Source organism: Sorex fumeus, unplaced genomic scaffold (assembly GCF_029834395.1).
Source record: "Sorex fumeus unplaced genomic scaffold, SorFum_2.1 ptg000015l, whole genome shotgun sequence".
In the NCBI taxonomy this organism is placed as follows: domain Eukaryota; kingdom Metazoa; phylum Chordata; class Mammalia; order Eulipotyphla; family Soricidae; genus Sorex; species Sorex fumeus.
The window spans coordinates 18,360,080-18,376,283 of NW_026606072.1; the positions used below are offsets into that span (position 1 = coordinate 18,360,080).

The 16,204-nt window shown below is 40.8% G+C and overlaps 1 protein-coding gene across 1 annotated transcript in view; it reads right to left on the minus strand.

Moving 5' to 3' along the window:
• The window catches only part of IL31RA (interleukin 31 receptor A), a 40,063-nt gene extending 25,962 nt beyond the window's left edge, over nt 1-14,101 (minus strand). Inside the window, exons 1-4 of the mRNA XM_056112027.1 lie at nt 14,044-14,101; nt 12,787-12,898; nt 11,000-11,178; nt 9,924-10,075 (exon numbers count right to left, since the gene is read on the minus strand). Coding sequence (XP_055968002.1) covers nt 9,924-10,075; nt 11,000-11,178; nt 12,787-12,898; nt 14,044-14,101 — 501 coding nt within the window. The remainder of the gene's footprint in view (nt 1-9,923; nt 10,076-10,999; nt 11,179-12,786; nt 12,899-14,043) is intronic.
• Between the last annotated feature and the right edge of the window lie 2,103 nt (nt 14,102-16,204).

The following is a 16,204-nucleotide window of genomic DNA, read 5'->3' on the forward strand; positions in this document are numbered from 1 at the left end:
AAAGAAGACCTCAAAGAGAGAAGAGCAGAAGTGTTGGTAGATGCGGCAGAAGCCGGGAAAAGTATTCGTAACGCCCGCCTGTCCTTTGCCAACTACAAGACCAAGATGACTGCCCTCCGACGTCCTGATGGATCCATCACATCCTCCAGAATGGCAATGGAGAAGATTATCCATGACTTCTACTCAAATCTCTTCAATAGCCATGTCCACTTGCCGACATAGCAAATTCCACAGGATGGATATGTGATTCCCAATGTTCTCCCTTCCGAAATCCGACACGCCATTTTGTCAGTAAAGAAACGAACAGCACCCAGCCCAGACAAGGTCAGACCTGAACACCTGAAGAACCTGCCGTCAGTACCCAGCAATATGCTGGCTCGGCTCCTCACACGCTACCTGTGTGAATGCAAGGTTCCATCCCAATGGAAAACCAGCAGGACTGTACTATTGTACAAGAAGGGAGACATCCATGACATTGGCAACTATCACCTGATCTGCCTATTGTCTGTCATCTACAAGTTGTTCACTCGAGTCATCCTAAATAGGATTGGCAGAACACTAGATGAAGGACAACCATGCGAGCAAGCCGGGTTCCACAGAGGATTCAGCACCATCGACCATATCCACATGATAACCAAGCTCATTGAGGTTTCTCAGGAGTTCAAGATGCTGCTCTGTCTAATGTTCACTGATTTAAAGAAGGCCTTTGATTCTGTTGAGACGGAAGTGGTCATTGAAGCCCTAGCCAATCAGAACATTCAAGCTCAATACATCAAGATCCTCCGTGAGCTGTATTACGGATTCACTACCAGGATCTCACCATTCTACAAAGACGTAATCATTGATGTCAAGAGAGAGGTTCGGCAGTTTGATACCATTTCACCGAAACTCTTCAGTGCCACCCTCGAGAACATCATGTGACAACTGGAATGGGAAGGAATGGGAGTGAAGATAGATGGTCGGCAACTACACCACCTCCGCTTTGCTGATGACATTGTTTTAATAACACCAAACATTAGCCAAGTGGCACAAATGCTGGCCGACTTTGACCGTGAGTGTGGAAAGGTCAGACTACAGCTGAATCTTACGAAGACAATGTTTATGAGAAACAGCCTCGTTCCTGACACTCCATTAGCTCTCAACAGAACGACCATCTCCGAATGCAACAGTTATGTGTACCTAGGTTGAGAAGTCAACATGACAAATGACCTGGCACCTGAGCTGCACAGGAGGAAGAGAGCGGCTTGGAATGCCTTCAAGAGCATCGAAGAAATAGCTAAGAGGACGAAGAACCTCCGGCTCCGCACACATCTCTTTGATTCCACTGTTCTTCCTGCATTAACGTACGCCTCAGAGACCTGGGCCCTATGCAAACAGGATGAGAATGCTATTCGGATCTCCCAAAGAGGAATTGAAAGAGCTATGCTTGGAATATCATGTTTCACTCAAATGAGAGAAAGAATCCGGAGTTCCAACCTCCGTTGACAATCAAGAATCAGGGACGCTGTCTTGTTTGCCAAGGCATCAAAAATCAGATGGGCTGGTCACGTAATGAGATTTAAAGACGACCGCTGGACTAGAGCTGTTACCGACTGGATTCCACGGGATGTCAAAAGACCGCATGGCCGTCCACCTACCAGATGGTCAGACTTCTTCATCAAGATCATGAACGATCGGTTTGAGGCTCTTCGTGTTCCTAGAGCGAATAGATGCCATTGGGCTACACTAGCACACGACAGGGACAAATGGAGACGTTACTGGCGCCCACTTGAGCAAATCGACAATTAACAGGAAGTCAAGTGATCAAGTGAATATGATTTGCCCCCTTTGCTACATACGTAATACATGGCTTCATGGAACAAGGGAAGGAAGTTCTTAGATTCCTTGTATGCCTTCCACAGCTGTAAAATTAAGTATATAATGAGAAGCCTTCAATCTATAGGAAATTGGGCAAAGTTGAGGATCTATGTATGGAGCCCTAAGCATGTCGATAGATTTTTTTTAACTCCCTGTCAAGGGAGAAGGCATGGGAACCAAGAAAGAGTGTGCAGATGGAGTGGTAATTTTGCTGCACTAGGGAAGAGTTCCAGCTTCTCTTTCTAACTACTTTCTGTTAGTTGCCTTAGAGATGCTGCAGGAGCAAGAAATTGTGGGGATCATAGCCTCAGACATCATCCCTGGAAAAGTAGCTTCCCTAGACTACCTTGACCCATTACTGAAATCAGATTATGATATTTAGCGAGAGACCCAATCACATGGCAACCTCCAATACAACCCAAAATAAAAACAGTATGAAATTATAAGGTATGCAAAACAGTCAATAGAGTTCTGTTTTACCTTTCGTGCTTTTAAAAATACATAAAATTGTTGGGACTCAAGTGATAGTACAGCAGGTAGGGAATTTGCCTTGCATGCAGCCAATCCAGATTCAATCCCCTATCCCACATTTAGTCACAGCAGGAGTGATGCCTGAGCTCAGAGCCAAGAGTGAGCTCTGAGGCCAGGTGTGGCCTCAAAACAAAACAAAAATTACAAATTTATTTTAAAAACATCTTTGACCAGTCTCACATGCTGGGGGAAAAGGCAGCTCAGATAGAGAAGGGAACACCAAGTAAAGGATGCTTGGAGGACTTGCTCGGGATGCGAGATGCAAGCTGAATGTAGACTATAGACCAAACATGATAGCCACTCAATACCTCTATTGCAAACTACAACACCCTAAAGGAAAGAGTGAGCAAAAGGGAACGCCCTGCCACAGAGGCGGGGTGGGAGGGATGGGGGTGTGGGGGTGGGAGGGCTACTGGGATCATTGGTGGTGGAGAATGGGCACTGGTGGAGGGATGGGTACTCGATCATTGTATGACTGAAACCCAAGCACGAACGTTTGTAAGTCTACAACTGTACCTCATGGTGTTTCACTAATAAAATAAATAAATAAAAAATAAAATAAATAAAAGAATAATATTAAACTGGATATTGAGTTCATGAACTGTTACATTTATCATAATTTGTTCACTCAAGTGCCAACAGAATAATAAACCTTATAATTCCTATCAGAAATCTGTGTCAGGAAGGATTAACAGAGGGATTGACAGAAGATGTTGCCTGCTGTTGATTGTGAACTACCCTAATAAAATTCTGTGGTTTTACTTCCCTTTGAAAAATAGTGATTGTTTAGTTTTTAAAGTTAATTTACTGTTAGATTAATAACATTTATATCAGTTATAAAAAAGTTATTTACACATTGCATTTCCTGAAGGGTGTTGGCATGGGATTTTTTTATGTGTTCAGTATTTCTGTCCCAAATATGTATATTCACACTTGATTTGCTTTTTAAATAGAAAATTTATGTATGAAAAAAAATTTTTTGACATCTCCAAGTGAAGTATGTTTGGCGCTCACTGGACTCGGGATCAACTAGCTGATCCCCACATACAGGCGGACATCTAAAAACTTCTCCAAATTCTCCAACTAAGCCCAAGTAACACAGACTCCTTCCAAAACACTAATTAACTTCATCAGGTTTGTTTCTAACAACCTATACCTTATGCCGAATCCTGGCTCACCCACAATGTTTCTGCTTTGAAAGATGAATCAGGTTTGGGCACAAAGCCTAAATCAAGTTCTTTGAACAGTCTGGAGAGCCATTAGTAGGGTGTCCATATAATTCCATTTTGTAAAGGTAGAAACCCTTGAGGCTAGGTCCATGAGAAAGAATTCTGGATGCTGCTAAATTAAAGTGGCTGCATTAAAGTGGCTGAACTTGGGAATCAGAAAACCAAGTTTCAGGCCTGCACCTTAAAATTCTTACAATTATGTAAAAATTGACTAAACTGTCTTTATTACATTGCTATATGTGTGTATGTATATCTATATAAATATAAATTAATATATATATTTTAGTCATTGATGTTCCATTTATAAGATTTTGCAGGACTGAATTGCTTGGATTTTGAGAAAGTATTTTGTAACTCATTTAGCATCGTACAAATGAGTCTTGCTATGTAAATGTATTAAGATTTTAGAATTTGCTTTTACATGATTTAATTTAGTTAAACATGTATTGAGCACAGTGTTGGGAAACAACTGAAACTCAAGACTTCTGAGTTTGAGAAACTTCCAGTCTAATGGGGAGGGCAACTTTATTTAGTTAGTTAGTTTAGGGGCCTCAACAATGCTCAAGGGTTACTTTTGCACTCTAGAATTATTCCTGGTGGTGCTCAGGGAATCATATGGGATACTGGGGATTGAAAAACCTGCATCAGCCACGTAGAAAGTGAATATCCTACCTACTATACTATTGGCCATGTTGGATTCCTCCAACATGTTCAATTCCTCCGCCCCTCTCGGAGAGCCCAGCAAGCTACCGAGAGTATTCGATATGCCAGACACAGTAACAACAAAGTCTCCAAAGGAGACGTTACTGGGCCCACTCGAGCAAATCGACGATCAATGGGAGGGCCTTTACCTTTTTTTACCTTTACTATACTATCACTTTGGACCCTTATTTTATTTTTAAGTATTTTTTTGTTTGGGGGCCACATCTGACTGTGCTCAGAGCTTACTCCTTGCTCTGCCCTCAGAGGTCACTTCTTGTGGTGATCAGGGGACCATCTGTGGTGCCAGTGATCAAACCCAAGTCAGTTGCATACAAGGCAAGCTCTCTATCTGCTGTTCTATCTATTCAGCCCCAGGGTGAGGGTTACCACGTGCCTGGGTTGAATATTATATGCAGTGGAAGAGAAGGAGCTCCTAGCTCTGGCTCTCAAGAGGAAATAGGTCAGACCTAAATTCTGAAGGGAAAGAGATCTAGCAAGGTTTGGGGCTGGAGTAAAGGTACAAACACACTCTCTCTACAAAGAGTCATAGAAGAGTGGTATGACAGCATCTCAAACTACTGCCGAAAAAAGGGCATCTGGAAAATGCAATTGGAAGGGTGTATAGGGCCCATGTCTTGGAGGGTTAAGGATTTGGGACTTTACCACAGTAAAGGGCAGCATGGAGAGAATATTGGATTGGTTTTTACTTGACTTGAGAATTGAGGACATGAGTGTTTTAGATCACTGGTAAGTTCCTCAGGTTTTCTGAGACCAGGATGTGAGCAGTGAAGGAAGATGAGCTTATATTTTTCAGGAACTGCTTGGAGTTCCTGTCTTGGTTCCAAATCTAAGTCTGATACTACATGTAATGAGGTTCAGTAAAATGGCTCCAAAGCTAATTGAGAAAGGAAGCTGGAAGCAGGTGAACCATCACCATTCCTCTTGTCTTGCAATAAAGACAAATAAAACTGAGTAAATTTTCTCTTCCAACAGATTTATAAGCCAAAAGTCAAATGCTCTATAACAGGGTTTTTTTCAACTTTTCCCACTTGTAACCCCTTTTCAAACTGAAAAATTCTTTATACATCCCCAGGTATACAGGTATTAAAAATAGGTACACAGGGCCAGAGCAATGGTACACTGGGTAGGGCATTTGCCTTGCATGCAGTCAACCTGAGTTTGATCACCAGCACCCCATATGGTCCCCCCAAAACCTTCCAGAAGTGATTCCTGAGCACAGAGCCATGGATAAGCCCTGAGCACTGCCAGGTGTAGCATCAAAATTTAAAATAAAATTTAAAAAGCTACAAAAATCAGTCATTAATAGTAAATAATAGCAAAATTTATTATAATCTATATTTTAAGTATTTTGTGACCCCTACATTTAGTTTCTTGATCCTATTTGGGATCACAACCACAGTTTAAGAAGTGAAGTACTCATAAGTAACCTAACCTCACAACTTAAGATCTTGGAGAATGACCAACAAAAGAAGCCCAACCCAGGCAGGAGGAAGGAAATAATAAAACTCAGAGCAGAAATTAACATGATGGAAACCAAAAAACAATCCAAAAGATCAATGAAACCAAGAGCTGTTTCTTTGAGAAAATAAACAAGATTGATAAACCTCTAGCAAGACTCACAAAGAAAAGGAAAGAGAAAACCCTAATAAACAAAATCAAAAATGAAAAGGGGGATATCACAACAGAAACTACAGAAATTCAAAGGATCCTCAGAGATTACTTTGAGAATCTTTATGCCATGAAACAAGAAGACCTCGAGGAAATGGATAAATTCCTGGATTCCCATAGTCCCCCAAGGCTGAACCAAGAAGATCTGGAGTACCTGAACAGACCTATCACCATCAAGGAAATTGAAATGATAATTAAAAGTCTCCCCCAAAACAAAAGTCCTGGTCCAAATAAATTCACTAGTGAATTCTTCCAAGTGTTAAAGAGGACTTTTTCTCAATCCTTTCCAAGCTTTTCCAGGAAACTGAAGAATCAGAAACACTTTCAAACAGTTTCTATGAAGCAACCATCATCCTGATACCAAAAGCAGACAGAGATACCACAAAGAAAGAGAATTACAAGCCAATATCCCTGATTAACACACATGCAAAGATCCTCAACAAAATTCTAACAAACAGAATCCAAGGACTCATCAAAAAGATCATACAACATGATCAAGTAGGATTCATCCTGGGGATGCAAGGATGGTTTAATATCAAGTTAATCCATCATATATAAGACAAAAGAAAACATAAAAACCATTTGATCATATCAGTAGATGCAGAGAAAGCATTTGACAAAATCGAGCACCCATCTATGATGAAAACTCAGCAAAATAGTCATTGAACGAACTTTCCTCAATGTTGTGGCGGGACTAGGCTGTCTGGATGAGCCCATGTAGAATGACCCGCAAACGAGCAGGAGCACAGGGACCCATGAAAATGGGTGAGATTACTTGTGTGTCCTGACTGTTTTGGATGAGGCTGAACATCTTTTTCTTTAAGCTGCCTTCAGTAAATAACATAAATTTCAGTCTTCCTCTTCTCACAGATCCCAGGTGCTTACTTAGCCTGTTTGTTTTCAGTATGCAGATCCCAAGTACTTAGCCTATTTGTTTTCAATATGCAGATCCTAGCTACTTAGTCTATTTGTTTTTAGTATGCAGAAAAACTTTTGGTTTTGCATGTAAATGGCCAAAAGTTAGGTATGTGGGAGACACACCCACAAACCACCTCTGGCTCAGCTATATAATTGGAGGCATGTTCTCTCTGGTTTCTGATTGAACTGCCAAACAGCCATGATCCCAGAGACTCAGAAACAAATCTCAAAAACCAACAGCTTTTGGCAGAAATGCATCCAGTCCCTACAGTAGGTTACTGGTGCCAAGCCACCCCAGGTGGGAATAGGTTTCGTGTCTTGGCCTGTTCCCCCTGGCAGCCCGATGGCCGTCATCCTCCAGAGACAACTGGACAGTCAGGTTTGGGCCCACAGTGACGAGACATGTGGGGCCTCATGGGATAGGGGTGAAGCCGGCCCTTTCCTCCCTGTCTTAACGAGACCCCGAGTCATCGTCCATGAATGGCCTCTCTGGCTCCTGATCAAGCTGCTTAACGGCCATGATCCCAGAGATTCAGAAACAAATCTCGATATCCAGTGGCTTTTGGCAGAAATGCGTCCTGTTCATGCAGTCGGTTAGTGGCGTTTGGCCACTCCAAGTGGGAATAGGTTTCATGCCTTGGCCTGTTCCCCCTGGCGGCCCAATCACCGCCATCCTCCAGAGGCCACTGGACAATCAGGTATGGGCCTGCAGTGATGAGACACGTGGGGCCTCACAGGATGGGGGTGGATCCGGCCCTTTCCTTCCCACCCCAATGAGACCCCGAGTTGCCGTCCACGAACAGCCTCTCTGGTTCCTGATGAAGCTGCTTAACGGCCATGATCCCAGAGACTCTGAAACAAATCTTGGAACCCAGTGGCTTTTGGCAGAAATGTGTCCGGACCCGCAGTAGGTTACTGTTCCCGTGCCACCCCAGGGGGGGAAAGGGTGCTGTCCCTCCGCCTGCTCTCCCAGGTGGCTCGGTGTTTGCCATCCTTCAGAGGCCATTGGACAATCAGGTTTGGGCCCTCAGTGACGAGACACGTGAGGCCTCATGGGATGGGGGTGGAGCCGGCCCTTTCCTCCCTCTCCCAATGAGACCCTGAGTCTCCGTCCATGAACGGCCTTTCTGGCTCCTGATCAAGCTGCTTAACGGTCATGATCCCAGAGACTCAGGAACAAATCTCGGAACCCAACAGGTTTTGGCAAAAAAAAAAATCCCTTCATATTTAAGTGTTAAAATTTCAGAATTTCAAAATTGCGCAGCCACTACTGCAGCCATGCAACATCATATGTCATTCATAACCAGCAATAGAAAACAAATTGTCACTGTTGCCTTTTCCGCAGACCTGAGTGTTGGGTTAAAATCCCAAATAATAATGGTGGGTCTGGTGTCAAAATATTGAATGTAATCAAAGTAGAGAGAGAGTAAAGTGAAAATCATCTGCCCCACAGGTAGGCGGAGGGTGTGAGATGAGGGTATACTGGGGTTTTGGGGGGTAGAGAATGGGCACTAATGATGGTACAGGTGTTTCACTGTATGATTGAGACTTGGACCTGAAAGCTTTGTAACTGCTCTCACAGTGATTCAATAAATAAAATTATAAAAAATTTTTAAAAAGTAAGGTGGAGTTCATGCCCAATTCAATCAGCTAATCAGTGGCTGAATAAATAGCAGTAGTCCTACATTAAAAAAATAAGACATGAGTCTAGGAGATAGTACAGTACTTGACATGTACCCAACCCAGGCTCAATTCTTAGTACAACCCAGAACATTGCTGGGTGCAACAGTGGCGCACTACCAGGGGGCCCCATGTATCCCTGCACTGAATGACACAAATAGCATTGCATCCTCAGGCCCTTGTGTTGAAACTACAACCAGTTTGTCAAGAATGACAAGTGGGGTGCCCAGACCTCCTGAGTAGCACCCCAAATCAGAGAGATCATGGAACATAAAAGTGCGTAAAAGGCATACATCAACACTTCACAGAGGAGGCCTCTGAATGGCCAAGAAACATTTAAAATTGCATGTATGCTTATTTAAATTCAAGCATATGAAAACTAAAGCCACAATTCCACTGTGTTCCTACGATAAAATATTATACAGCAACAAAACATATTAGCTCCAGCAATATACTGCATGCAGAGAAATTTGCAAAATATTGAAAAAAATACAAAATGTATAGATTCCGTTTATATAATGTCTCAAACTAAACAATGAAGCCAAAGTAAAAAGTCAAAAAGTGACTGCCTGTAAAATCAACCTAGCAACTAGATCTTAGATGTAGAGGGGGTGACATCAGAAAGGGCCAGTCAGGGGGTTCTGCCTGATTCTCACCTCAGTGATTTTCAAATAAGAAAATTATTTTTTTCACATAAATTTTATGTGTTGCTAATTTTTCTAAGTGAATTTTGTACTTTACCATTTTATAAAAGATTGGAAAAAATCAATGGTCACATCACAGAATCTTTGACACAGAGCATAGCTAGCCAACAAACCAGACTAGAAAACAAAAGTAACTTTCTCACCCAGTACGTCCTTATATCTCTCAGAATATAGAATGCCAAGTTGCTTCCTGATAGAAAAGACCCAGCTGGGAAACTGGGAAGGAATAACTCACTACTGTCTTCTTTCTTGGAGCACTGTAGCACTGTCCTCCCGTTGTTCATCGTTTTACTTGAGCGGGCCCAGTAACATCTCCATTGTGAGATTTGTTACTGTGTTTGGCATATCGAATATGTCACGGGTAGTTTGCCAGGCTTTGCCGTGCTGGCAAGATACTCTTGATAGCTTGCCAGGCTCTCTGAGAGGGGTGGAGGAATCAAACTCGGGACAGCCTGGGTGGCCACATGCAAGGCAAACGCCCTACCCACTGTGCTATTACTCCAGCCCTCTTGGTCTTTCTTGGAGAAAATGGAAAAAATAATTCCTAGCAATAGAAGGTGCCCATGGTTTTCTTCCTTGGGTTTTCTATTAGAAATATAAAGGTATAACTTACCCATTGGGTAACATTTACTGCTCTGAATCGAAGCACATATTTGAAAATATATGATTCAAGTGCCGGACTTGGCATTTTCCACGTTACTTGAAGTGTTCGTGCAACATTCAAAACTGGTTCCACACTCAAAATCTCAGGTGATTCAGTTTTCACTAAATAGAAAAAGTCACACAGTTCTTACAGATGCAAAAAACAAAGTTGCTAAAAACAACTATCTAAAATGAAGGGGTGGGAGGAGTCTAGTTAGGAAAAGCAAGTACATAATTTCCCATTGCTCTGTGTAGCCAGTATTGGGAAGGTAAATGCATAAGGAATGTGACTCAAACTGTACCATTGGTGGTTGCAAGAGGCTGGGAAAATCAGGGAATGGACTATTAATAAATAAAGTTTCTTTTTGGAGTGATAAAATGTTCTGAAATAAGATACTGGTGGTGTTAGCACAAATTTAAGGATATGATAACTACTGAGCTTTATTTTTCAAAACAGTGAACTTTGTAAACTTTATTTCAATAGACCTTTAAAAAATAAAATGATAAAAATATTTTTAAGAGAACTTTAAAGGTAAGAATTAGAGAGACATATTTAAAAAATACGAGTTTCTTTCTGCATAAGTGGCAATTCATTTTGTTTTGTTTTGGTTTTGGGGTCACACCTAGCAGTGCTCAGGGGTTACTCCTGGCTCTGTACTCAAGAATCACTCTTGGTGGGCTTGGGGGACCATATGGGATACTGGGGATTGAACTAGGGGTTGGATGCATGCAAAGCAAACGCCCTACTCACTGTACTATCTTCCAGCCCCAAGTAGCGATGTTTTAAAGGGAAATCCTTAGTTTATTTCAGCACAACTTATAATATAAAATGTTGTAAGATATTGGGACCAGTAAAATGCTCCCCCGTCCCTTCCTTCCTCCTTTTTTTCTTTCTTCAATAAGAACACAATCTGTATATCCATAAACACACCTACTATGTATTTGAGCTTAAAGTCTACTTTTTAGTTGACATGTACTTCTTTTCTTTTTAAATGAGTGTTTCACCCATTAATACAAGAATATATAAGAATATTAAATGATACTTACTTATGGCATCCAAATTTTGAAATATTATATCAGATTTAATTGTGCCATCTGCATTTTGAGCTTCAACTTGGACGGAGTGATAATCTGGTGATATTATTGTTGGACGAAAGAAAGAGCACGAAGCAGAGTTTTTATTTCTAGAGCTACTAGTTGTACAAGTCACATTCTTTCCACGAGAACTTTAAAGGAAAAGGGATTGAATATGAGGTAAGCAGTCTAGACTATAAATACACTCATGTTTTAAGCATGCAATTGTCAGTTCACTTTGATTTTCTCTTGAGAAGTATATAATGTAAAATTTGGGGCCCTCCCTCAAAATTCCTTCTTTTCTTCCAAGGAGAGAAGAAAGTTACCTGCTCCTGTTGACCTGAGATGCTCTGAATCATGCAGGCCTCACCATAGCCCTATAAATCCATCAAAAACTATACTCACAATGCATTTCCTATTGCTAAGAACTAGTGGAAATTCAAGACTCTAACTTGAAATTATTCATTAAGGGAAATAAAATCAGAGGATTGGAGCCAGAAAGATCATACAGTGGGTAAGGCACCTGTCTTGCTGCAGCAAATCTGGGTTTGATCCTAGGCACTGCATGTGCTTTCCCAAGCCCCACAAGGAGTGATCCCTGAGCACAGAACCAGGAGTAAGCCCCGAGCACGGCTGGGTGTGGCCTCAAAAGCAAAATAAATCATTGGAGAATTCATTGAATAAACTGTGGTGGATACATAATGGAATTAAAATTGATAACCTTGGGGGGATGTCAGGGTTGATCTTCAGCATCACATCACACCTCCAAGAACTGACACGAATGTAAAGGTTCTGTGCACTACCAGATATGGCCCTCAAACAAAAATAAAGGTAAAGGTAAAGGCCCTCCCGTTGATCGTCAATTTGCTCGAGCGGGCCCAGTAACGTCTCCATTGGAGACTTTGTTGTTACTGTGTCTGGCATATCGAATACTCTCGGTAGCTTGCCGGGCTCTCCGAGAGGGGCGGAGGAATCGAACTCGGGTCGGCCATGTTGGCCGCTTGTAAGGCGAATGCCCTACCGCTGTGCTATCACTCCAGCCCAAACAAAAATAAATTTATTAATTTTAATACATCTATATACATTTATATGAAAATATGCATTTACTCTGTTGTTGGTGGGAAAAAAGAATGCTTATTATGTAAACAATGATCATAATAATATAAACTTACATATGTACTTAAATAGTCTTTGAGATAGCTGGAAACACCTTCAACAAAATGCCAAAGCTCTTAATTTGCTGGTGAGATTTGGGGGGATATTTAAAAAAATTTATTTTGTTTTGGGGCCACACCCAGCAATGCCCAGGCTCTGTGCTCAAGGATCACTTCTGGAGAGGCTCAGTTCTGCATTCATACACATCTGAACCTGTGTAGAATAAAACATCTTCTAATATTTTCTACATTACATTATTCTTACATTAGAAGACTTCTAACTGAATACAGCTGGTACACATATCTTGCACTGTACTTCTTTTTTTTTTTTTTTGCACTGTACTTCTAAGTAGTGACTTACTCCCAGACTATATGGTAGCCCAAGAGAGGTTATTGTAGAACTATGTTTCTGTCCAGCAGAGTTACAGAACCTGTCAGTATGGCAGCAAATAACCAAGATGTCACCCCAGACAAGGGGTAGTTAGAGCAACACCCAGAAGCTATATTCTAAGAAGTATTTTACTACATAGGTGACTTGAATGATGAATGAACCAGGAACTCTCTCTTCCCCACAAACTGCCAAAGCACATCAGCTCCCAAACTTACTAAATTCTCTTAACAGTGTAATTCACAGCTTCTTGCTCTGAACTCCAAGTGCAGGTTAAATTTTTCATATAATATAGGATGCAAGAAATGTTCTCTGGTTTAGCTGGCAGATCTAAAAGAAAACACATACAAACATAAATTTTAGCACATAATAAATGCTGCCAACATTAAAATATTTTATAAAAATCATCTGACCAAGAGTTAAATATATTGGGGCTGGAACAATAACACGGTGGATAGGGTGTTTGCCCTTGTACGCAACCAACCCAGATTCGATCCCCAGCATCCCAAATGGTCCCGTGAGCACTGCCAGGAGTAATTCCTGAGTGCATGAGCCAGGAGTAACCCCTGTGCAATGCCGGGTGTAACCTTCAAAAATAAATAAATAAATAAATAAATAGCTAGATATATTGGCCATTTGCTAGAAATATTAACAATGATGATCTCCTGACCAGGACCATGAAAATAATCTAACTTCATCTTTTTAAATTATTCCCTTTGAAGAGTTAGTTTCTACTTTTCAAAAAACTTTTTTCATTTGTATTCAAATGCAATATTTGAGAAACACTAGCCCCAAGCACCATCAGGTATTGTAGGTAGTATAAAATGTGTTTTGTTTTGGGAGAACTGTGTCAGCTCTCTCCACAATCTCCTAGTGTAAGTTAATTTTTATCACAATTCTCCCAAAATAAACTATATATATATATATATATGTATATATATATATACACACACACATATATACATGTTACATATATGTATATGTGTGTATATGTAGTTTATTTTGGGAGGATTGTGATATAAGTATGTATATATATTCTAACAACATGTATGTGTTACATAAAATTACTAAATCAGCTCCTAGAGCTATTGAGATAAGCATTATAATTACTTACATTGGTGGAGGGATGGGTGTTGGAACATTGTGTGACTAAAACCCAATCATGAACAATTTTGTAATGATATATCTCACTGTGATTCAATAAAATAAAAAATTAATATTAAAAATAGTAGAACTTGACCTTTTGAGGGCCGTAGTTCTCTATGAATGCAGGTGAAGCCATCTTGGCAAATTTGCACATGAAAAGTCTATCAACACACACACATGTCCACATACACAGTCAAGGAGGGTGTAGATCCTCTGCTGCCCAACGCTGTGAGCCAGGCATCCCTTTGCTCTGAAGCTAAACATTCATTTTTATGTTTCGAGAAAGTAGAAGAAGAATCTTATCTATGAAAAAGCACCTCCTGACCTACCTGCCAGGCTGACCCTGCTGAGAAGCGGGAGTGTCACCCAGAGCCCCACAGTCCACATGGTCCATGAGCTCATGGATAGACTGTGGAAAGCGCTGACACAGTTCTCCCCACAGAGACACGTCTGCTTTCTGCTTCTCTCCAACAACTCTGTTACCAGCGACAGATTCTGTAGGGTTTAAGGAGAAGTCTCTTTTAAAATATAATCTATTATTTATCATCACAAAGACCAACCTGCATAATTATTCCATCCACCCATCGACAATTTTTCTGCAATTCATAATATAACATAAAATGCAAATATAATCAGAAAAACAAAAGTATTTGTACAACGCCAAGGCCACTCTTCAGCCAAATCCTCCAGCCAAAGCCAACAATTCATGAACTCCTACAAGCACTCTCCCCAACAGCCATGTACCTCCAGCCACCTAGAGGGTCCTTTCCACTTATTTCTGTAAGTCAACCCTTCCTGCCAGACTTACCTCCAGGTAAGTCTTTTTCTTTTTGTAAATTTATTTTTATTGATTGGAAATTCTGTGATTTCTTACACTCACAATTCTAACACCACACCCATCACCAGCATACTCACTTCCCTTCTCAAGGGCTTCAACGCACTCTCTTTTAAGCCACACACACACACACACACACACACACACACACACACACACACATCAATTCAATTGTGTGGATAAGTTCACCCACTGTGTTAAGGATCACTTTTTCTAAGCACCCTGAGTCCTCAGATGGTGCTGAACTATTTGTACCTCTGTGTTCAGCCTCCCAATCCCCCAGGACCTCAGTCCATCTGCACAAGTCACACAGAATGGTACAGAGCAACTTACCTTTTGGCAGCTCTACATATAAAGAGCTTCTGAAGAGCAGAGTTGCTCTTATTCTTCTCTGAAGGCTTAAGACTTTTCTAGGGACAGACAGAGTGCCAGAGATCAAACCCCAGGACTCATGCATGCCAAGTACCCATCCAACCACTGAGCTATAGCCCTGGCATCAAGACTGAGCATTGAAAGCAGTGCCTGGCATACAGTAGGTAGTTTATAGAATTGGAACAAAAGACTTCTGACTCTTTATCGCATCCCAGATGGTATAGTAAGATAGTCTAAGGATAAAACCAAATGTTAAAAATAATACCTCTCTTCAGAAAAAAACAAAACAAAATAATGCTTTCATTGAACAGATATTAAAGAAGAGTACTCAACAAAATCATTTTAGACAAATTCACAATGCAGCATTTTAAAGAAAAATACAGGATATAATGTGCTCATACATAAGTCAATTAAAAGATCCAATTATATTGAAAATGCCTAAGGCAGTAAAGCAGATGGAGAACTTGGATCTACAATAACAAAAATACTATCAGGAAACAATGAGACTGGTTACATAGTAACAGTGAATAACATCTGTTATTCAACAGCAATAGCTACTCTCTCAAGAAACCACCATTGAATTAAATGAGTACATAACCTGAAGGGAATTTTCTAAGAGGTTAGGCATATTCAGCTTAGTTTGGGGCCATGTTGTAACATGTATCAAACCCAGAGACTCTTCCATGTGCACTACCAATTAATTGTGCTATATCTCTGACCCTTAAAGAAAACGCTTTAAATTTTCAAAAGAAAAAATTTAAAATTTAATTTTAACACCACTATGGGGGGTTTTGTGGTGGTGGTGTGTTTTTTTGTTTTGTTTTTTGTTTTTGGCTTTTTGGGTCATAACCTGTTGGATAACATTGGGTGTTCTTGCTCCCCCAGCATGGAGCTTAGGTTTATTGAGCTACTCCCACAACAGTGCCCTGAGGCACACCCAACTCCATCAGGCACTGATAATCCTATATTGCTTTTCTCCTTCCTTTATGACATTTGCAAGGCTTATTTAGCAATGTCCTTTTTGTATAGACACAGGAAGACAGTTCATACTATGCTTGTATAACATGGGAGTTAATTGACTCAAAAATAATATTTACTCCTGAGCATCCATATTTACTTGACTTAAGCCTCAATTGCCCTTAGTTCCTAGCACTCCAAAAGCAGGGTTCTGATGAAGAGACTGGATGGACCCAGGGCAAGCTGTAAGCTACCCTGGCATTGAAAGAAGACAAGCTAAGCACAATAAGTTTAATAAGTTAAGAGCACGGGCATGGGACAAACTC